We start from the raw sequence: 21,986 nt of genomic DNA on the forward strand, positions 1-21,986 counted from the left end.
TGCAGCTCTTACTTGCCCAGCCTGCACAGGAAGGTTGCTGTATGTGTTTTGCATGCCTGACCCCATGCAGTCCCCTCTGCCTCACACCTGGAAGGAGCAGACCATGGAGCTTTTCACCTGCCTCTTCTTTCCCTTGTCTGGTGTGCAGCATGCTGGGCTCTTCTGAAACAGTCTCTGTGCGCCACTGTGAAGCAGCTAACTGGTAGCACAATTGGCGCGAGCTTATTGGGAATTATGCCCATGGAAGGAAAAGAAGCTGAAAGGAAGCAGCTGGATTTTAGCTTAGACCAGGACCATGGGATTAATTCTCCTAATACTCACGGGGATGTTTTAGGTGAGCAGCTTCAAGGCAGAAGAACATAAGGATGGTTGGCCTCCAGCCTGCGAGCTCGCTCCTGTCCTTGACATTTTCTCTCCAGGGACAACTTGATCTTTCCCTACTGGATGTTTTGGGCTTGATCGTTGATTTACTTGCTTGGTGAAAACTAGAAATCAGAAGCTCTTTTAGCCTGCAGAAAAGCTTTTTGGGGTAGACAAGGTCCTGGCTGCCTCTGTGGTGACTCCCTGTGCCCAGGAGGAGGGACTGTAGCCCCTCTGCCCAAGCAAGGGAGAGGTTTGGAGGGGATCACCTCCAGCACAGGCAGGGGAGTGTCTCTGCTCCTGCTCCGGGACTGTGCTGGAGGATGTAGCTGCCTGTAGCCCCTTGGAGAGAAGAGGGACCAAGAGCAGCAAAATCCATGGGAAATGGGGATCAGTGAGACCAGGTGTGGCCTTGTTGGTCTGTAAGGCTTTGAACCACAACTTCTTTGTCCTCGGGAGCGGTGTCCCACTTAGAGGAGTGTGTGTGGTGGGTGACTTCCTTTCCCTTGTACCCTGGTAGTTGGGCTATGATCAGCACACAGCCTTGGCCCTCCTTCAGCCAGAGCAGTGGTGGTGTGTCTGGACATGGGGCTGGGAAGGGACAGCCTTGGGGACAGAGACTGGTGCAGGAGGTGGCTGAGCCATTGCAGATGAGCACCGGGGCTGGCTCCTCCTTCCACGTGTGATTTTCCTGCATGTTGGGTGGATCTCCTCCTGGGCTCGGTGCCTGTGTTGTGAAGTTTCCTGCTGTGTCCCCGGAGCGATGCTATCTCGTGGTGGCAGTCTGGATCTGGGCTCCGATTGACGTGTTTGTGCCTTGAATAATCACAGCTTTCAAACAGCAGTTCCTGCGTTGTATGAGTTGACATTTGGAGAGGAGCAGCAGCAGCTTATTAAATTGAAAGTAGGGGCGGAAAAAAAAGAAAGATGCGATGCTAGGTAGTGCTGTGCTCCAGGTTGCCTCTTTGTTTGCATTTTTAAGCTCTCTGCCTTTCTCTTCTTCCCTATAGTTGTCTCAGTTCTACTGGTTTCGATTCAGTGTCTTCAGATTGACTGTCAAGACTTGGAACGCAGGGAGCTGTCTGTACACCTTAAAAAACTCAAAGAGCTTGGGGAAGAGACACTTTGAGATGCAGAAGATGGAGCAGCCGGTCGCTGCTCTGCGGCTGCAGCGGCTTGTAGTCCAGCCTCTCGTCATATTCAGTGTAAAACCCACAGACTTGCTGGGTAAACTAGGCTTCACTCACTTTGTGGCTGGGTTTTACCTCAAGGCCTTTATTTGCCTTAAACTCTGGAAGAATTTTGCTCCTCAGCCCTGGCATAGCAGGGTTGTGGTCATTCCTGCCTGAAGATGACAGGTTTTTCAGAAAACAGAGAGAGACGATGTTGTTTTGGGAAGAGACTGTAGGAGATGGAGAGTTTCTGAGGACAATCGTGAGATACCCTTTGGGGCTGCAATGACTAATAATTGATCATTTTTACAAGAATTGAGCAAGAGAGTTTTATTGTTTATTTGCTGTGGCGATTAAGAAGTGATTTTGGCTAGGAGGCAGGGCAAACTCCAGATGTAAAGACGAGATTGGCAACAAAAAGCTCGCGGCATACAAGCTGCTTGGAAAAGAGCAGAGCGGTGATATTATGGAGACATTTCCTATTGTGCTTTGTTATTTTCCCTTTTGTTGCAATGAAATATGGTCAGTCCTACTCCAGGAGCTCCAGCTCTGTGTGATGCCAACTGTCTTCTGCTGCCGCCACGTTCTCCACATCAATGGGATTTTGTCTGCGGGCGCCCCAGCCCTGCAGCGCAGCGTCAGATGGTGCTGCTGGCGTGGGGCTGTGCGGAGCTCGGGGAGAACCGAGGTCTGGTTTCTGTCCTTGGTTTGGCTGTTGATTTGCTTTTGGCTGTGCCATAAAGAGTTTTCTGGAGGAGGAGATGGTAGTAAATCCTTTTGCAATCTGCAATGTTTGTGGTGCCTCAGTTTTCCCAATCACAAATCGAGATTTATTATTGCTAGCAAGTATAGAGCAGGTGAATACCTGCAGGAGAGAGGCTGGATACAGGCATGTAGCATTAATGCCAGTAGCAAGAACTGTGTGTGGTTCTGGTGGCAGGATTTTTATTCCTTTTTTTTAAAAAAAAAACAACCCAAAACATTTTCTTTTAATGTGGAACGTCTTATTTGACTTAGAGTAATGAAGAATGAGTGAAATTCTTTATTTCCTTATAAATGGCCTTTTTAAATGGAATAACGCTATTGGAGTTAAACAGCAGGAGGTTTTTAAGTATTAGGATTTTGGTCTGCTAATTATTTTGAGTAATGATATGTATATTGCAGTAGTGCCTGGAGACCCTGACTCTGGCCAAGTCTTTACTCAGCTGTATTTCACTGATTCCTGCCAGGAAGATGCTGGGGCTGTGGGTACATGAGGCTGGACAGGGTGGGAGCATGGCCAAGGGGCACCGAGGAGCTTGTGGCAGGGATGTTCCCTTTGACCCCCCCAGGGGGTGAATTCTGCAGCCCCCACACCCCATGGCGTGCGGGTGGGCAGAGGGGCTCCCACTGGGCAGCCATAGTGGTGGGCTGGAGCGGTAAGACCAGGCCTGTGGCTCTGATGGGGTGGCTTGTCCTTCTGCTCCCCAGGGGAGGCCTGGCGGCTGGAGGATGACTGCACGGACCCCCCCAGGGACCCCCAACTCAGCACAGCGGTGGAGGATGCCCCATTCAGCTACTTCCGCACCCGTTCCTTCTACATGAGGAAGAGCCTGTCGGTGGACAACCACCTGGGCACCCTCAGCTATGCCGTCCACCCAGCGGAGACGAAGGCTGAGCGAGTCAAGACCAAGCTGCGGCGCCAATTTGTGAGTATTGGGGTGTCTGGCCCTCCTGTTTTCATGTGTGCGCAGCTTCCCAAAAACACTGTCTCAGAGAGCTATTTTTATGTTCAGCATTACCAAAACAACAGAAAAAGAGGCTGCTTCAGCCTGGCAGAGCAGATGGCAGCAGCAGCTCGAGTTTGCCCGCATCGCGGCAGAGCCCCTGCCTGTCTCTCCTGGTGGGTTCTGGCTCCCTGCGTCCTGCTGAGCTGCTGCTGGTGTGGGGGTGGCTGTGGCTCTGCCGGGGGATGCACAGGGCGAGCGCCTTGTCTCTGCTTGCTGCTGCCCAAAGTATGAAACAAAGTTGAAAGTAGGAAATGAGTTTTCCTGTTCTCTGCCTCACTTCCATAAGCAACTGGGGTCAACGTTTTGCAGATGGATGCAGTGAGGGGCTGGGGTGAGCAAGGAGCCAGTGCTGAGACCCTAGGGCAGCTCAGCCCTTTCTGGCCCTTCAGAGCACACTGGTGGTGGGACAGCATGGACATGTCAGGTCTGCACCGCAGCTGCGGGAGGCTCTGATCAATGTTTAATGGGCTTTGCCTTTTCTCTTTCCCAGAGACACCTGATACAGGGTTTCATATGGCCTTTCTCCTGCCTTGTTACCGGCCTCAGGGTTGTAATGAGGGCTCAGGTGACCCTGTGCTGAAAAGCACTTGGTGTTGGTTGGAAATGGGTGAGAACGTCAGTACAATGGGAGCAGAGGGGGGAGCGAGTACCTGTGCATCCCAAAGTGCCACTGAGAGCTGCTGGCTGAGGCAGCGCTCGCCCTGCTTTGGACAGGTGCATCTTTTGAGTCCCCCTGAAGTCACTACCTTTCCTCTAGCCCATGGAAGGGGCTGATCTCCCTGCCAGGTGGTACAGACTGCTGCTGCTTCTGCTGTCCTCTGGGCTGTGTCACTGCTGTGCAGTGTAGTTTTGGGGGCTTGTGCTCTCTGCTTGTGCTCAGACCATCAAAAACAGCTGCTCATTTTCTCCCTGTGGAGGACAGTTCTGACCTTGGCAGAGTGTTGGTGCTTTCCTGTGCGCAGCAGCAGTGTATGCACTTCGGGTTGAGTCTGGGGGAGCTGGTCCGGACCCCACTGCTGCCAGCGGCACCTGTGAACCATCCCTGGGAGCTGCTGCCTCTGGCTTGGGAAGCCTGTGAAAACCTCAGGGATGGAGATGAGCAGAAGTGGGATGAGATGTCTGATGAGCGACTGAAAAGTGTTAGATGTTTAAGATGAAGCGATCCTGCTGGGGGGTAAGGCATGTGTGTCTGCTTTATCTGTCTCTCAGCCTGGATCTGCAGCCCCGGACTGTGCCCAGGAGGGAGGGAGAGGAGGTTGCTGATATGTTGGGGACTGTTCCTCTTTTGGAGATGGGTCTTTCTCTGTGGGATCTGTCACCCACCCCCTCCCTCTGCAGTGGAGATGGGTGCAAGAGGCATGGAAGGACTTGGGCTCTCAGCACAACCAGCATCCCGGAGAGGTGGGATCTCCCCATCCCCATGGAGCAACCTGCTGCCTCTGCTAAGCACGATGCTGGCAGCAATCTGTGCTGTCTGCAGCTGGTTTGCTTTGGCCTTTCACTTCACAAGGTTTTGGGGACCTTTAGCTTTTCTTGTTATACCCATGGAGCTGATATATGTCCATCAAGGGACAGAGCATGATTTTTTTGTAGGGTGTTAATTTTTTGTTTCCTTTCCTATGTCATTTCTGGTGTGTTTCAACAGATAGAAGCTGTTGTATTAGGCTTGGCTGTGTGCTGTGATGTTGTGAGACCTGCTGCGAAAAAACAGATTCATCCCACCTGGAAAGGACATCAGCAGGAGGACCCTTCAGTGGAGGTGTGGGGCAGTGAGCGTGTGGGAGGCTGAGCTGGCATCTTGTTTGCCACGGCTCAGCCTGAGTATGGGACCCCAGTATTCCCCACACAGCTAGAGAATCTGGTTTTTAAGTTAAAAGAAAAGGTCCTGCCAGCATGGGGAAGTTATTTCCAAGAACAGGTAGCTAGTGCTGGGCTCTGTGTCCTCCTGAGGTTTGGTGATTACTTTTCATGTCTCTGCTGGCGGTGTTGCAGTTTCCCTTGGGTTCGTGTTGTGCCAGGTGAGAGCTGTTTTCCCTGTGCACAGCAGAGCATTTACAGGAGAGAATATGATTTGCCTTTTCTGCAGTGGCTCATCTGAGACCTTTTAGGAAGGTCCATATTTAAAACTTGATTCATTTTTCCGGGCTGTTGCACTTACCCAGCTTGTAATGTTAGCTTTCTGGCTTTGCTTTTTCTGTGCTGACAGTCTGAGCTGCCTTTGCCTTATGATGTGGCTGCTCGGCTTTCTATTTTGGGACTTGCTGAGTGAGGGGAGAGGCTCCTGATGGAGGGGGGCATCCAGGACCCCATTCTGGATGGAGATGGGGCAGAGCTGTTGCCTATGTGCATCCTGTGCCGTGCAGCTGTCCCACATCCATTTGATTAAGCTCTCTGCCTAATGAAGGCTTTATGTTGATCATGGATATCTAAGCTTCTCCGAGAGAGAATTTATTGTAGCTCGTCCGAAAACATTTGAGGCTTGCCTCCCCGGGCCATGTCATGCTGGAGGGCTGCTGGTGTTGCCGAGGCATCTTTCCGCTTCTCTGCTGCTGCAGAGGCAGCACCTGCAAATCCTGCTCAAGCCCCGTTCCTCAGGAGCGGCTGCTGGAGGCAAGCACGTCTGCCTTGCCTTCCTCCGAGAGCGTGGTGGAGGGCAGGTTTCCCCCAGCCACGGAGCTGGTTGCATGTGTCTGTGGTCCAACTGCTGGCATCATCATAATGGATCTGCACGTACAGATTACTTGAATTTGCATAATTTGAATTTTAAACGAATTCCCATTTTTGTGATTGTCAGAATGAGTTTTCTTTCTAATAAGCCTTTCCTTTTAGCTACTCTGAGGCTTGTGATGTTGGCGACATTTCTGCCTTTGAGAAAGAGGAGCATTTGATTGCTTTTGACATCTGTCTCTCACACAGATCCCCTGCCTTGCACCAGTGGGTCTGGCACATCCATGCTGTGACAGAGGCTGAGGCTGTGCTCTGAGACCTTGCTTTAGGTCATTCAGTGGTGGACAAGGGACTTTTTTGGGTTTTGTGTCCAGCTGGCTCAGCACTGTCTCCAAGACAGGCAGTGAGGAGCAGGGATGGGACCTTCTGCAGTGTCCATTGCCTGGGAGGAGGAAGAGAGTGACGATAGCTGTGTTACAGGCTGTGATGAAATTTCTTGTCTTCACAGGAGGCCTGATCATTAAAGGCAGAATTAATCCTGTTAAACTCAGTATTAGCCTTATGGAGCATTAAAGGAGGTTGCTCAGGACTGAGTCACTGTCTGTGACGACTGCTAGGACAGTCAGTGCAGGTTACAGCAGGGCTCTGGGTGAGTTTGTACTCTTCTTTTTCCCCTTGGGATTTTGAAGTACTCTTTATCTAGGCTGGTTGTTCTGGTGTTGCCCCCTGATGTGATGTCGAAAGGAAACCTGTTAAACTGAGTGCACGGATCCTGCTGCTCCCCACAGAGGAAGTGCCAGTGGTGTGCAGGGTCCTGGTGTGCTGGCTGGTGGGTCATTAGTTTGATTTGCAGCAGGTCTCTATCCTGACCCCTCTGCTTGTCTGAAATGAAATGCTGGTTTTTGTGCACCGCAGGAGAGTTACCTGGGTTGTGCAGGTGAGGTGGAGGAGAGCAGCGGTTGGCATTGCTGTGCCACAGCAGCCGGTGCAGCTGTGCCGTCCTGATGCTGCCACACCATCCTGATGTTCTGCTCGCTTTAGTTCCTGCATGTTCCAGGTAGATGAGACTCAGGGTTGTTTTCTGTACCTGGCTGTGTTCTCACGCACAGAATTTTTTTCTATTGTTATTTTTTTGTATGGTATTTTCTCCAGGCAGCCATTCTGATATGAAATGTGTGTGCCCCACAAGAAAAAGTCAGAGACCTGTTTGTCTTGAACTCTACAGATGAGTTGAGCAGAGGTAATCCTCACCTTACAACACCAGTCATGAAGCAGAAAAGACTAACTGGAATGGTGGAGCCTGGGAAAAGGAGGCAGTGAGGAGAGGCAGAAACCTGATCAAATCTGGTACTTGCTGAAGTTGTTATACTAATAGTGCCTGAGCCATAGAATATTTGAGATAGGTACCAGCTGTTTGACATGTACCCTTCCAGGTTTTCCTGTTCCTGGGGATGACTAGTCCAGAAACTCCTCCTGTTCCTGACAGTCACTGCAGTGATGTTGGGGAGCCTGAGTCTGTGCAGAAGCTGCCTCAGAGTAGCACCAGTCCAAGGGGTGTGGATATCCTGGTGTGGGTTATCGGTGCTAGGTGAGCCAGGCAGAGCCAGGAGAACAGTTACTGCTTAGTGGGGCTCGTCCCTGCATTATCCTGATGCTTTGGCCTTGTTCCTGAGTGTGGAGGGACTTACAGAGTCTGGGTGCAGTCTGCTGTCTCCTGTACACAGCTAGTGCTGGAGGCTCTCGTGTGATGCTTGTGGTGACAGCAAAGTCAGGCTCAACCCTGCTGTAATTGCACTGATGCCAATGAAATCACACCAGTATTCTGCCACTGCTACAAAACCACTCTCTCATACCTGATTTCAGAAAATGTTAGCAAACAGCCAGTTGATGCTTGTTTGTGCCCTACAGTTCAGTGTAACAACAACAACAAGAAAAAGGTTAGAGGCTGGAGCTAGAGAAGAAGCAGGTCCTCTGTGTTTCATGAAGAGGTGGAGTAAAGTGATGAGTGTTGCACTGGGTCTGCGCACATGCTGCCCTCAGTTTTGCAAAGCACAATTGCAGTGACTGTCTTAAGGAGGTAAAGGTAAAGGTGGATGAAGGATTCATGCTGTGTATCATCCAGTTGTGCCCAATTCCACCTTGGCAAATTGCTCACTTAATGACTATTGTTCATTGATAAGTAGTTAAAAACAAACAAAAAAACAACTGAAAAGTAATTTGCCACTTGAGCCAGATAGGAGCTTACTCAGAGGAGAGCAGGCAGCAGAGCAGTCCCTGGAGCAGGCACCGAGTGGGAGAGGCTGCCTGTGAATCACTCAGTTTTGTAAATTAGCGCGGGAGTGAACTGACATAGTAATACTCCAAACCAAAACGTACTCAGCTCATTTCTTTGGTGAGTGTGGTTTTAACTGCAATAGCGGCTTGCAGTGTCCCAGCAAATGCTTCGTGGTGCCTGTGAGTAAAAGCAGGATGGGAAGAGGAGAGTGTGCTGTCTGCTCCAAGCATCCCTGCACAAAGAGAAATGTCTCCTGTGGGGAGGGATTAGAGAAGGCAGCTTTGTGGGGACCACTCAAGGCCAGGCTGGTAGAGTGGGGGTTCCTGGTGGCATATGGGGACAGTGTGATACAGCCTACTCTTCCAGAGCCAAGCTGTGAGCAGGTACCTGTGATAAACAGTGTAAACCAAGTGAGTTGGGGGGGACATACCTATCGCTGCTGTTTGGCATCGAGGACATGCAGCCGATGCTTCACACTCGTGATACAGACTGAAGTGGCCCCAAGATGCTGTGGAAGTTCAGTGCTGGCAGAAATGATCCTGTGTGCCATTAGCCATAGGGAGATGCTGCTGCTTTGCTTGGTGGCTGTGGAGAAGCTCGTCAGGCACAAGGGCATCCTCTGAGGATGAGTCTTGCGCAGCCAAGGCTGGGTTTTGGCCAGCTGTGCCGGCTCCCCTCCCTGCTGGAGCTGCTGGATGCAGGTGTCTCTGGCACCCACCTGCCTTCACAGGGTTGGCAGGTCTCTGAGCCATGAGGCACGGGCAGGGCAGCAGCAGGATCCAGAGCAGCAGTGGTTATTTTTCTCAGAATCTGGATTAGACTGGATGGTTATACTTCTTTGGTTTATTTCCACCATAGGATATTTTGTGTTCAGCTATGTCTCTGCCATTAGAATGGGGGAAAATCCGCCAGTACAGTTGAAGTATTTATTTTGTGCCTTGGATATTTAATATCAAATTTTAGTTGCTCTGATGCTTATGAATGCAAATGCTTTGGAGACCTTGGCTGAGACAGGCATGAGATGGGCAAATAATTACCTTTTCTCCCCCTGTGTCCGCTGCTTCTGCAACATGTGCTGGTGTTCTGCACATTGAAACCTCCTGCCCAGCCCTTCCTCACTGTCCTGCCTTTGGCACGTGCACCACTTGGGGCTCAGGGCTTGGCAGCCAGACCGTCCCCCTTTGTGCAGTAACATTTTTAGCATGGACGGAGGTTTATTCTGTGTTTCCTCTCCAACCCTCAGCCTTCCCCAGGACTTTCCTTGCAGTGTTGGGCACCTTCATCCAAATCTGGGCACGGGTTGGACATCTCAGAGGTATTGCTACAGCGCACAGGGAGGATGGCTGTGTGGGGAAGGGATGGAGGGATGCAGCCTCACTCAGTGTTCACCCCAAACCTCCTTCCTTGGCATAGGATGCGTGAAAGGATGGGTCTGGACACATTGGGATGTTTTACTGTGTGCTGAATGCCTCTGGAGATGGGGCAGCGGGTGCGGAGGTGCCCTGCTACACCGCAGGGATCTTGATCCCCTCAAAGGGGACTCTGGTTGGGAAGGGGGAGTTTTCCTTAATGTCAGCCAACGTGTCATGTTGTTTGTCTGCTTATGAGGGAATCTGGAGGCAGCTTTTGGTGAGATGTATAAAGGTGTGTTTTGTCTATTTTAAATGTTCAAAATGCAGGTCAATCCAAGTCTCTTTTTTCTGGAGTGACATCTATCTGTATGAACATCAGACTAATATTGCCAGTATTCCCGAACCATGCTCGGCTTCTATTTTGTGTTTACCTTCCTAACCTTCTCATCCTTTCTGTGTTCAATGGGGAATGTGTGTGTGAGAGAACAGCAAAAAGAAAATTAAATCCAAGTATTGCATGAAGCCAGATGGCCAGAAGCACTGACAACCTGCTGGGAGAGTGCTGGGCTGCAGTGCTTGTAGAGTTGATTCCATGGAGCTCCATGAACTTGTGTAGTTCTTGACCCTGCCCCAGCTTTGTGTGGTCTCCCGTTTCCTTTTGGGGACTGAACTTGTGGCTCTATTTCCCAGCACACTGCCTCTGCTGGGTACGTGGCCACTGTGGGCAGCTGGGATGGGGCTGCGATGTTTGCCTGGTGGCAACTCAGCCCTGTCCTTGGCTCCAGGCGAGAGTGAGCCTGTGTGTGTTCAATCGCCCGCCTGCCTCTGCGACAGGGCTGTGCAGAGGTGTGCAGGCTTACAGCGTGGGGAAGGCACTTGTGACCTCTCACATGGAAGGAGCAGGAGTTCTGGTGTAGGATTTTTTTTCCTAGTTCTGTGAAGGGAAATTACTCAGTAATTCATCTCTTAATCCTATTCTCTGATATTTATTTAGTATTAAATACAGGACAAAACACATTTGAAAATCACCTGGAGGAGGCCTCTCCTGTCTGTTTTAAGCAGTTTGAGACATGCTGATGGGCAGCTTTCAGGGCTTTGAGAACACAGCCTCTGACAGTGCCTTAAAATAAATAGGCAGTAGCTGTACACCCCTGTGTTTGAATCTGGAAGGTGTTTATCACCAAGGGACAGACTTTGCTTTTGACTTGAATACTGTCATTTTGCAGGTTACTTACTAGTGCAGACTAGATGTCGCTTACCCAGGGCTCTTGCAAGAGAGGATGCAGGCTGGCTTTGGTCCTGCCTTGGGCCTGTCCAAACAGCTGATGCAAGCTACTAGGAAATATCCTCTAGATTAAAAATAGAATTAAATTAAAATTAAAACCCGCTGTGGTTTCACTGCACACCCACGGTGTTTGCTCCCTCTGCTGGCTTTGCTTTGGGAAGGAGCAGCCGGGGTTCAGCGTGTGTAGGGCCGTGGGGATGCTGGTGGGGGCAAGGCTGGTTGGAAGGTGGTGGAGAGAGCATCTGATGAGCTGGTGGAGAGAAAAGCAGTGAGTTTCCAGCCTCTGAGTTAGCATATTGCTTCTGAGCAAGGAGCATCAAATGCACGGAAAGTGGCACAGCTGGGGAGGGGGAAAGCAGAGTCCTTTGCCAACTTCTAATTTTATTCTGCTTCTTCAAGCTAGACTTGCTAAAATTGTGCACTGCATCCTTTGGTATTTGGAGTTTGTGTGAAAAAAGAAAATGGCCACAATGATTTAAAATAAGACAGTATTTTGTGACCTGGAGCATTCCTCTGCAGCAGAGCTGGTGCATTGCAACATGAAAATTGAACGAGTTTTCCAGTTGTCTCAGCGATATGGTGTGGGCTGGGGCTGGTGATGGTCCAGCTGCATGGAACAGCAAATGATCTTGCTGAGCACATGGAGGCTAGCGCTGGCAGAGCCCAGGCCAGGTTTGGTTGTGGACGTGCTTCTCATCGGCACAGCTTCTCTGTGATGATGACAGTGGCTGCACATCTGCTGCCCAGGTCCTTCCTGCCCTTTCTACATCCAGCCAGAAACGTCCCAGCTGCCAAGGTTGTTCCAGAAGTGCACAGTGGTGGGTTTTATTATCCTGATTTCTTTTTTTTTTTTTCATTTCTGGGCTCTGTTGTTTGCCAGCGAGAATAACTTAATGACTGTAGGTCCCTGGATCCAGCCTGGTTGCTGCTTAGACCAGCTGTAGTAGATCACACCCTCTGCTGACCATAGGGCCTCTTGGTCCACCTGTGGACCTCTATTGTGCTTCCCTTGGTTGATCTGCTTCTCTGCTCTTCCTCTCAAGCCTTCTTGCTGTTGCTTCCCCAGGAACCAGAGAGCAAAGCTGGTTGCTGTAGTCTGTCCTATTGCAACCCAGAGCTCACAGTTTGCAGGTCTTTGGGTCTTCTTGTTCTGAGGACGGCAGGTGTGCCAGGTTCACGAGCAAATGGTGCAGCTCTTTGCAAATACAGTCCCCAGAATGCCTTTTATTAGCTATTGGAGAGTGCTGATGAAGAAAGTACTTCGATAGCCTGAGGTTTAAATGCTTCAGAGTATTTTCCCTACAAGAAAATTCATTCAGGGAGATGCTTGTGCTTGAATAAGCCCTTTAGGATGTCATTGTGGCTTCATATAGACTCAAGGATCTGGCAAGTCAATTCAGCTGCAGAACTGGGAGCAATTTAGTGTAGTGGTTGTCTGTAGGTGGTGCTTTGTGCTGGATGCCATCAGTGAGTTGCTGTGAAGCCTCACCAGGTGCACCCTGTCTGGGGATGCACAGGGTTAAATAAATCACCAGTGAGCTGCAAAGCTTGCTTTTACTGTTTAAAAAATGTGGCTCCAAGAGATGCTCCATGGTGTTGGTGTGGGTGCAGTAGCGGTTGTGTGCTGCAAGAGGTCTCTGCAGCACTGTGCTTTGGTGCATTGGTACCTGATACAGAGCAGCAGCTTCTCAGCCTACTTGGACTTTACTTCCCTCTTTTCCGGAGGAACGGTTTGGTTTTACCTGTCCCTTCCCTCACTGGAGAGGTCCAAGTTTTCCTCAGGTCTCCTCCCTTCTCCTTGCACCTTGGAGCCTGGGTGAGGCTGCCAGAGCTCCCCAAAGCATTGAAAGGTTGCTGTGTCCAAACACAGCTGTCACGTCTGGCTGTTCATCATTAACAAGCACTGTCAGGGCTCTGTGCTTTCCCCTGTGTCTGCACCAGGAGACAAGGCTCAGCTCATTGCTGCCGTCTGCTTTCCAGTGTGAGTTGTGACAGTGGCAACAGTGCCAGGACATGTCCCTGGTTCCCCCAGGGCATTCTTATCCTGTGGCAAGCACTCAGGGTCCCAGCACCTCATGTAGGGTTTGCTGCCTGCCTGGCTTTGCTGGACCTCAACTAATGAGCAAGTGACTTTGGGGGATGTTGTTACAGACCAGAAACCACACCTGAATAGAGCTTTTTCTCACACAAAGACTGCTCTACCTTCCCCTCCTGCATCTACAGCTTCAGTGGGAGATGGATGACAGCAGAGCTGATCTTCAGCCCCAGCCCTTCCCTGGCAGCATGGTGTGATGGGATGGCCATCGCCCTGCTTCACAGGATGCTGGCACATATGGGGAGAGGTGATGTGTCCGACTTGTTGCCATGTGTCTGCTGTCCCCTTCTGTGCCTGTGTTGGAGCTCACTCCAACACGTGGGAACATGCTGGGCACTGCAAGGTTTCTGGGTGTTGACTGGAGCTGATTCAGCTCCTTGAGCAAGGGTGACCATGGAAGGCAAAAACTCTAGTGGTGATGTGTCCCCAGTGTTCAGCAGGAGGACTGGGGATGGAAAGAGCTCTCTGCCATCACCAGAGTCCTTGGCTGGCTCTCTTGTGCACTGAGAGGCTTGCGGTGACGTCTGAAACCTCCCAAGGAGCGCAGTGATGCGGAGGTTGGGAGAAGGAACTGGCAGCGATCTCAAAGGGGACGTTGAAGGCTGAAGATTAAGCGGAGCGTTTCCGGTGGGAACAAGACGATGTCTGGGGTCGGGTGTCACCTCGCTTTGACGGCAAAAGAGCCTTGCCGCAGTTGGGAAGGATGGAAAAAGAAAAGATCCTGAAACCCAAGACCTGTTTTGGTATTTACTTTGGTTCTGTTTTTACTCCAAGAATAGAAACAAAGACGATGGATTTGCATCACCAGGAGCAACTTGAGCAGGGAGGAGGAAGCAGTGGGGTCTCATTAGTGGCAGGAATGTGCTGGCATGAGGAGGGCCCTGGTGACAGGGGAGGTGGTTTGACCTGGGGGTTCCTATTAGCATTTAATTCCTCTCACTTCTCCCCTCTTGTGTTTTATTTTTTAATGACTCATTTGCGAGCTTCCGAAAACTGAGCCTTATCTCTACAAGGGAGCGTTTGCAGAGGCAGAAATAGCCCAGGCTTCAACAGAGAATAAGGTGCCTTTGGAGGCTGCCCCGCTTGGACAGTGGGTCTTCATCTTCTGGAAAAAAAAAGAGGTTTATCTCTTTTTGCACTGGCTGTTTAGAAGTCTTTTCCTGTCACATGCATAAAGCTGTTTTTTCCCTCTGCTGCTATTGCATCTCCAGTCAGAGCCTGATCACACCAGAGGACTAAGAATAGCTGCAGAGGGTGATGGTGGGGTGGCTGTGTGGCCCACAGCTGTGAGACCTTCAGCCTTGCTGATCCTCACCCAGGAGAAGGGCTGGGTTGATGAGGGGTGGGATGGATGCTTTGGCTGTGGTTCTCTCTGTGCCTTGTTCCCTGGCAAGGGGTGTGCTTGCTGCCAGCCTCCTGACTTCTACTTGATGAAGCCTCCAAGCAGCCCAGAAAGTGAACTGAGAACCAGGTCTGACTGGCCCTTGTATAGAAAGGCAGAATTTTGCAGGGGTGAGAATTTCCCCCTGTTTTCTTGTGCTATTACAGAGCTGGCATTCCAAGGTAGAGAGAGTAGCTTTCTGAGCTGCCCAGCTACTAGCATGACAAGGTTCAACTTCTGGATCTTCCTGTTTCCTGACAACAGAAATGTCCTTTCTGGTGAAAAGCTGCAGTGCTTCTGGACACCTTGAAGAAAGTAGTGTGACAGCTGCTGTCCTGGAAAAGACCCTGTGTGCACCCAGTTTCCCTGTGGGGTGATGGGGTCTTGACATTCTTGCCTGGGCCCCTATTATCTCTTGGGGAGCAGATAAAGGAAAGTGATTGCCAAAGGAGACCAGGTATGGAGCTTCATGTAGGGAAGCTCCTGGGGACATGATATGGCCATGCTGGACCTGGGTCCTTGTTCAACTCATCCTGCATTCAGCTGAGGCAATAACTGCATTGCATGGTGGGAAGAACAAGACACGTGTGGTCTGTGGTACACCGGACTGGGGATGGAGGGGAACATGTGCTGAGTCTGGTTTTGATTCATGCTGCTTCCCCTCTGGAGGGGATCTTTCCCTTTCAGTAGTTGACCTCGTGTTTTTATGGATGGGTGCCTATTTCAGGCTTGAATGTCAACAACAAATCTAGCACATAGCTCAGCTGTTTCATCCAGGTTTTTGTTCAGATGATAATTTGCACTGCACTTTGTCCATTTAAGGTACCTCTGGTGAGGGCCTGTGAAATTGGATCTGGAGCAGTAGGGTGTGCAGTGGCTGTTTGGGTGGTAGGTAGAGCATTGGCTGCCCCAAAAGCAGGGAAAATAGAGTCTTAGTGCCTAATGCTGTCTAGAGAGGGGATTGGCTTCGATTGCAAACCTTTGCTTGCCATAAGAAGGTGACAAAGGTGTCAGGGTGACATTACTGGTTGTCTGATACAGCGTTCTCAACCTTTTTGCTTTGAGCCTGCGAGGAGGCACCGTGTCAGGTTGGTGCAGCCCTTTCTACCATCCTTAATCTTCTTCCTGAGAGATGGCATTGGTACCCAAGAGCCATTTGATGTGACTATGCATTGCCTGGTACCTCAGCAAGCTGCTTTGGCATCTGAGAAGCCAAGTGGGGAAACCGCAAATCTTCAACTTGAGTATTGCGGATAAGTGAATTAAATAACTGGAGCATCTTTGGATGTTGCCTGCTTCAAGTTCACCTCACGCCTGCTTGATCGGATGTAACTGAGCTGAAGCTGATGGGAGCTTTGTTAGTTGAGCATGTTCTCCTGGGGCTTATACGTTGATTTAACACCCGCAATGTAAAACGAACTGTTTTGAGTTCCTGACATGTACAGCAGATCAAAATGTTTTTCTTTCCTACACGTGGCCATAGGCATCCATAGATGATATCACTGAGCTTAACTGCAGCGGTGCCTGACCTCCCTCTGTGGACATGTGTGTCCAGCCGTGCGTGTGTGCCAAGGTCCCACTTTTGGAGCACCTTTTTAGTGCTTATATCCAGTTGACTGGGAAGGCTGAGATCTGGCCATCTGTCTGTTTGGGCTAGATTTTCACGGGAATCCTTCGAAAGTGGTGAAACAGATACATCTCAGCACACATGCCCGTGCAGTATTGATGGACTCGTTGACTTTCGCTGGTTGTGTTCAATTTTACAAGGGCTAGCCTGCTCTTTTCAGGCCTGCGGCATTTGAGAGGCGATCGGAATGGCTTTGTCTGCTGTCGGGCTTTGTCCTGTGCCCCAGGGGCTCTCGTCTCCTGCAGCAGCTCCCCCGTGGGAGCAGCCCTGGGCTCTGCCGCTGCGCAGGGCTGCTCGGGCTGGGCAGCATTTGGTGTGTACGGAGCCGCTTTGGAGCTTTTCCTTTGGGCTGGTGCCACTGCAGGTGGATTTGGTTCGTGCTTGTTTTCTGTGCACATGCACCCCCCCAGGGCTCGTGTGCACAAGGAGGACTGAAGCCCAGCAGCCATCCTTGTCAGGGCATCAGGAAAGCCGCAAGAGCAAGTGGGGAGGTCTGAGTGTGCTACTAACACTTTAATGGAGAAATTAATGACCAAGCTAAAAACGAAAGGTGGATATGTCATCCTGGGAAGGCAATAAATGTGAAAGTTACTGTCACAGAGTGGTGGGCAGACCTCAGGAAAGGGGTCTGAGGTTTTATAGGAAAGAGAAGGTGGAATCCAGTCCTGTTCATCCTACCAGAGACCTGGCCCATGGAGCTGTATGCGGGGAAGTGGCTCCTTGTTCCCCAGCTGATGTGGTGATGAAGTAACTCACTCCCTGCTCATCCTCCTGGTCGTCCCAGCCACCCCACCTGTTAGCCTGGGCTGGCTGGGATGGGGAGCCTGGCAACGGGTGGAGGGGATGAAGCTCTGGTTCATTTTAAAATGCAGGCAGTTGAGGTCCTTGGCCATTGCGAATTGGTGTGGGGGCTGTGGGGATGGTGTGGTTCAAAGCCTGGTCTAAATATTTTTAATTACTCTGCATTTGGAGACTTTTTATAAACAAACCAGTGACAAGCCGCCTCTTTTTCTGTTGCCAAGGTCTGTGCAGAAAATATTTAGATCACAGCAAAGGCAAATAATCTTGGTTTAGGGACCTGAGGGGTTTTATTTTGCAGGTTCTTTTTGCATAGACTAGACCTTTCTTTATTCTCGGTTTTGTTCAGCGGTTCCCATCATACATAAACTCAGACCCTGTTAAGGCATGGATGTGTCTTCTTTCTCCATGACCAACCAACACCCCCATGAGCATCACTCCCCCTTCCAAAAAAGTTATTGTTCCTAGAAAGCAGAGCGGTGCTGCTGGAATGTTAATTGGGGGAAGTGAATAACCACTGCTACCCTCTGCCTAACCTTCCCCAGCCCCCTCTTAACGAGCAAATTGAATTTATTTGGGCATTGAAGGTCCTGTCTTTCTCTCCCCTGAGCAGACTGAAGTGTCCATTGTGCAGCTCCGCATTGGGATTTGCTGTTGTTTGTTGAAGGGTTTTTTTTTTTTAAAGGCAATTTTTAAGGGGCGGGCAGGGGTGCCCTTTCTCTCTTACTGTGGGGACTGGAGATGAGTTGTGATGGGCAGGGGAGCGGGTTTGTCACCACTGCAGTTCCCAGAGGGACTTCACCCATGAGAGGGAACACATGTGTTTTCCTATCTCTTCTTGTCAATCCTGTGGAGGAGCCAGGGAAGGTGAAGTCTAGCCTGTGTCTGTAGCAGAGAGCAAAATCCCCTGTGTGTCTTGACAGGTGTTTGAGGTGCTGCTCCCTCTGGCTCAGCCTGTTCTTGTCCCATCTTCTGCTCAGCACCGATGGGGAGCAGGGCTGTGCTGGCAGGAAGAGATTTTGCTGGCAAGGGAAAGGCTTTGAGGCCGTCCGCGAAAACCTGCTAATGCCGCTGCAGCTGGCATGGGGGGATTGTGGTTTTGCATCTGCCTTTTTCAGTTGCGAGTGCTTCGTCGAGTGCTGCTCTGACACCCCGTCCCAGCCCCAAGTTGTGGTTTTATGGCTGAGATTACAGTTCCCACAGCTGTGCACAGCTGGTTTGGGAGCCCTGGTTGTGTGGTTGGGACAGCCTCCATCGTCAGAGCTCATACAGCCCCACGACATAAAGAGTACGGGTTTGAAGGGCTCAGGTTTGCCTGTGGGCTTGAAGGTGGGTTTATCCAGGCAAGCATTATGTGTTTGTTTTCCTGGCTGCAGGATTTACCTGTTGAACCTATTTGGTGGTGGCTGTAGGGCTGCAGGTGTTCTGGGATCTCTGTTCTACGCTGATAGTGCCACAACTGTCCCAGGTGTCAGAGTCCAGCTGGGCTGACCCCTCACCATGTGGTGTAGATGCTCTGCTTAGATTAAACCCCAGATTTTTGAGTACATATGAGGCTAGCTGGTAGAGTATCTCCGGTACCATTTATTTTGATGCTGAGTTTGTCACGCAAGATCTTTCCACTGTTAATTCCCATCTCGCAGCAGGCTGCCATTGCTTGCCTGGCTGGTTGCTGGCTGCAGGTGCAGGGCTCTCTGAGGAGGGGTACATGGCTGAGAAGGGCATCCTGTCTTTTCTGTAAGGTGCTTCTGCCAAGAGGGCCAGAGCTGGTGTGGTTATGAAAGTCCTGGAGGCTTCAGAGCTGGTGCTGGTGTTAGTGGAGGGGGGAGACTATGCCCGTGTGCTTCCTTGCAGAATCGGGAACTGGACTTCTTTCTTACCTGTGCTGATTTCCATTGTTAGTGTTCTGCATTCAGTGTTGTTTGGTTGCCCCATGATTGACCTGGGAGCCTGACATAATATTTGGAGGGAGCCTTGTCTGATGGTCTGTTTTGCAACGCAACCCTCTGGCAAGCCCTGGCCAGCTCCTGCATCCCCTCCCAGCTCTCTCTTCCAAGTGACACGCAGTGTTCGGCACTGATAGGTATTGATTCCTGCCTGCCCCATCTTCTCTTGTGTTCCAGCTTCAGAACATCTTAAAGTGCATCTTCGTGACAGGGCAGAAAATACCCAAGATGCAGGGGAAGGCAGGTGTTAGGGGTTCGTGAGCCTCCTTGGCAGGGGCAGCCCCTGCAGGGCACCCTGTGTTTGGTGTCCGATGTCAAGTGGGCATTAGAGCCTGCATGGGACCTTGTGCTCCTTCACAATGGTGTGTGAGGTGTTCATGGATGGGACCCGCTCTGCCCCTTTGGGTACTGGTGTTACCCCTGTGCTCTGCCCTGGCCAAGGCTCACACAGGAGTGAGCAATTTCCCATTGCTTAGTGCTTTTGTCTTGCATAGATTAAACCCCGTGTTTTTCCTCCCCAGCTACCTACTCGGGTTGTTTGTGCTGCTCCAGCTGCTCGCTGTACCCCAGCCTCTCACTTCCACTGGCGTTTCGCTCTTCCCACCCTCCCTTGCTTCTCCTCTCTCTCCTCTCCCCTTTGCTCTCCTCTGTGCAGCTGCTGCTCCCCACTCAGCAGCGGGGAGGCTTTGATGGAGGAGGGAGAGCTGCAGGGTGACGTTCCCAGGTCCAGGAGTAAATGGGAGAGGAGCTGCCGGGCTGTCTGGTTGTGTGGTGGCAGGAGGAGGTGGCAGGTCCTGGCTTTACCCATCCCCTCCTTCCGTTCAGTGCAAAGGAGGGAGAGTGGCTGCCAAACCAGCCTGAATTCCTAGTCTCCCCATATTGCATTTGGAGACTCTTTTTGTTGTTCATTTGTTGCTGATTTGTATATTCATGATTAAACCCGCAGCTGTCCAGTGCCTGGAGGATTTGGAATGAATTAGAATGACAAGAGACAAGGTCTTTACAAATAAAGTAATCATTTTTCCCTGCACTTAGTATTCATCCTCTTTCAAAGGTTCTCTGTGTGACGCAGATTTGCTGCACTTTCATTCCAGGACTGTGGGGAGATGTCTGGATCTTGCCATCCTCTTTATCTCTGTGGCAGACGTGGGTGTGATGACGTGGGAGGAAGGGGCAGTGTGTTAAATGCTCTGATAGTTTTTAATAGTGTCAAAGTCTGCCATTTAAATTGGGACTTTCATGCTAGAGAAGAATTGAAAGGGGAAGATGGGCGTGAAAATCGATGCCGTGGGCCTCCATTCCTCTGCAGCGTCCCTGTCTCAGGGCTTGTTGATCAACCTCCCTCTGGTCCTGCTTCCCCTCCTGCTGGAACTTAATCCTCTGCTGATGGGATCCCTGTGTTGCCATGGAAATTGCCATCCGGCTGGTCGGGCGCTTCACCTCTGCCTGGTGTGGAGAGCTGGATCTGGTGGTGCTGAGCCCAGCTGGGGAGGTGGCACCGTTCCTGCTGGGTCGGTGCCTGGAGGTCAGTGGGCCCTGCAGCAGCAGGGGCTGGGAGAAGAGTGGCATCAGCCATCTCCCCATGTACCATGTTGCATGTCTGAAGTTTATCAGTCATAAGAAGTGGTGGCCTGTGCTGCAGATGGGAGAGTGAGTCGTCAGTGACCTGAAGGTCTCTCCCTGACCCCCAGGCCCTGACTTCCATGACCAAGTGGTCCTTCCAGCCTGTGTTCCTGGGCATTATACCCTAAATCCATGCTACTGTTGCCCTAGTGTGTGGTTCTTTTGGCAGACAACCCCACAACTCATTGTAATGCTTCCTGAAATGAGTGCACCTTTTGCTCCTTGCCTTCCTGGACTCCAAGAGACCAGTATAAGAGGTTTGCCCATCAAGCTCCTCAGAGATGCTTGGGACCATTCCCTGGGGTGCTGTCCTGGTCCCTTCCTGACCACAGTGATAAGACCAGTTCATCTGCTCTCCTTTCTGCCATGGCATGAGGGACATCAGTGGGAGCAGTGGCAGATGGTGGGTGTAATTTGGGGTGGACCATAGCCCAAGGTGGTTCTGCTCCCTCCAGGACCTGCATGGCTCAGGAGGGATGGAAGCAGGGAAGTGGGGCTGAGATGGGTTCACACTTGATGCAAGAGGTGATGAGCAAAACCGTAAGTATTTAAACCAGGTATCCACTTGAGCTCATGGCTGTCCTCTGGTCCAGAATACAGACATGGACTAACTGCAGCTCAAGAAACAGGTCAGTGGCTCCTGTCATTCTTTTTCTATAGGAAAAAAACCCCTCCGTTTGACTGATCTGATTATAAAATAAAAATGGACTGGGCTGTATGGAAAAGCTGGAAGTCATGCAGCAGGTAGGACAACGTGGAAAGTGGGTTTATTTCTGTGTCTTGTAATTGGAAGCCAAACAGGAGGAGAGTTTTACATTCATCCACCTCATGTAAATGAAACCATAAAACATCAACATTTCCCAATAAGAAGCTGTTGACAAAGTAGCTGCTAAGCTCTCAGAAGCAAAAATAGTCTTTGAATTAAATGCAGGGCATGTGTTTTGGCAAAAGCTGACTGAGTAAACCTTCAAGTGATTTTTTAAAATTTTCTTTTTAAATAGCACGTTTGGAAGATAAGAAAGTAAACTATTAGATACTAGGTCTGTTTCTGGTGGAGGAAATAAACGGAGCACACGTGGTGGTTTGCTGTGCTTGGGGTGTTTTATACGTGTCGGGAGGACACGCGTTTGGGAGCGTGGATGTGTTGTGTGGGCTGGGCAGTGGTGAGGCTCCTCACTCCCTTTGTTATGAAGCACGTGGGTTGTCATTAGAGGCTTTCTCGGTAAGCCATAAACAGAGCAAAGTTTGCTTAATTGCCAGTCCAGAGGAGATAAAATAGTTTTATGGAGATCTATGGGGATAATAAACTATTCAGGGAAATTTATGACATGTCTAGCTGTGATCAGTGAACATTTAAAGGGTTTGTTGGGCAAGGATGTTGTCTGCCATGGACAAGTCCTGTGTGGTGTTGGAGCAGTTGGACTTGTTGTGCTGTTGGACTTGTTGTGCTGTTGGCTTAAAATATTTCTATTTAAGCCATTTATTTGCCAGCTGATGCCTCTTCCTAGAGGCTTTCCATACATGAGCCTGGCAGAAACTGCACTGTGTGTGCAGAGAGAGGACGGATGGTCAGTCACCTCTTAATTTTCATCCAAAAAAGAGAGAGAAGCAGCTGAGGGAGATCAGCTGAAGAAAC

At 50.5% G+C, this 21,986-nt stretch overlaps 1 protein-coding gene across 11 annotated transcripts in view; it reads left to right on the forward strand.

Moving 5' to 3' along the window:
* LOC102083672 (ankyrin repeat and fibronectin type-III domain-containing protein 1) overlaps positions 1-21,986 on the forward strand; it is a 223,968-nt gene that overhangs the window by 66,763 nt on the left and 135,219 nt on the right. For all 11 annotated transcript variants that reach the window (XM_021291849.2, XM_021291851.2, XM_065031022.1 and 8 more), the window contains one exon: positions 3,003-3,220. In XM_021291849.2, the coding sequence (XP_021147524.2) occupies positions 3,003-3,220 (218 nt within the window). The remainder of the gene's footprint in view (positions 1-3,002; positions 3,221-21,986) is intronic.

Source organism: Columba livia, chromosome 15 (assembly GCF_036013475.1).
Source record: "Columba livia isolate bColLiv1 breed racing homer chromosome 15, bColLiv1.pat.W.v2, whole genome shotgun sequence".
In the NCBI taxonomy this organism is placed as follows: domain Eukaryota; kingdom Metazoa; phylum Chordata; class Aves; order Columbiformes; family Columbidae; genus Columba; species Columba livia.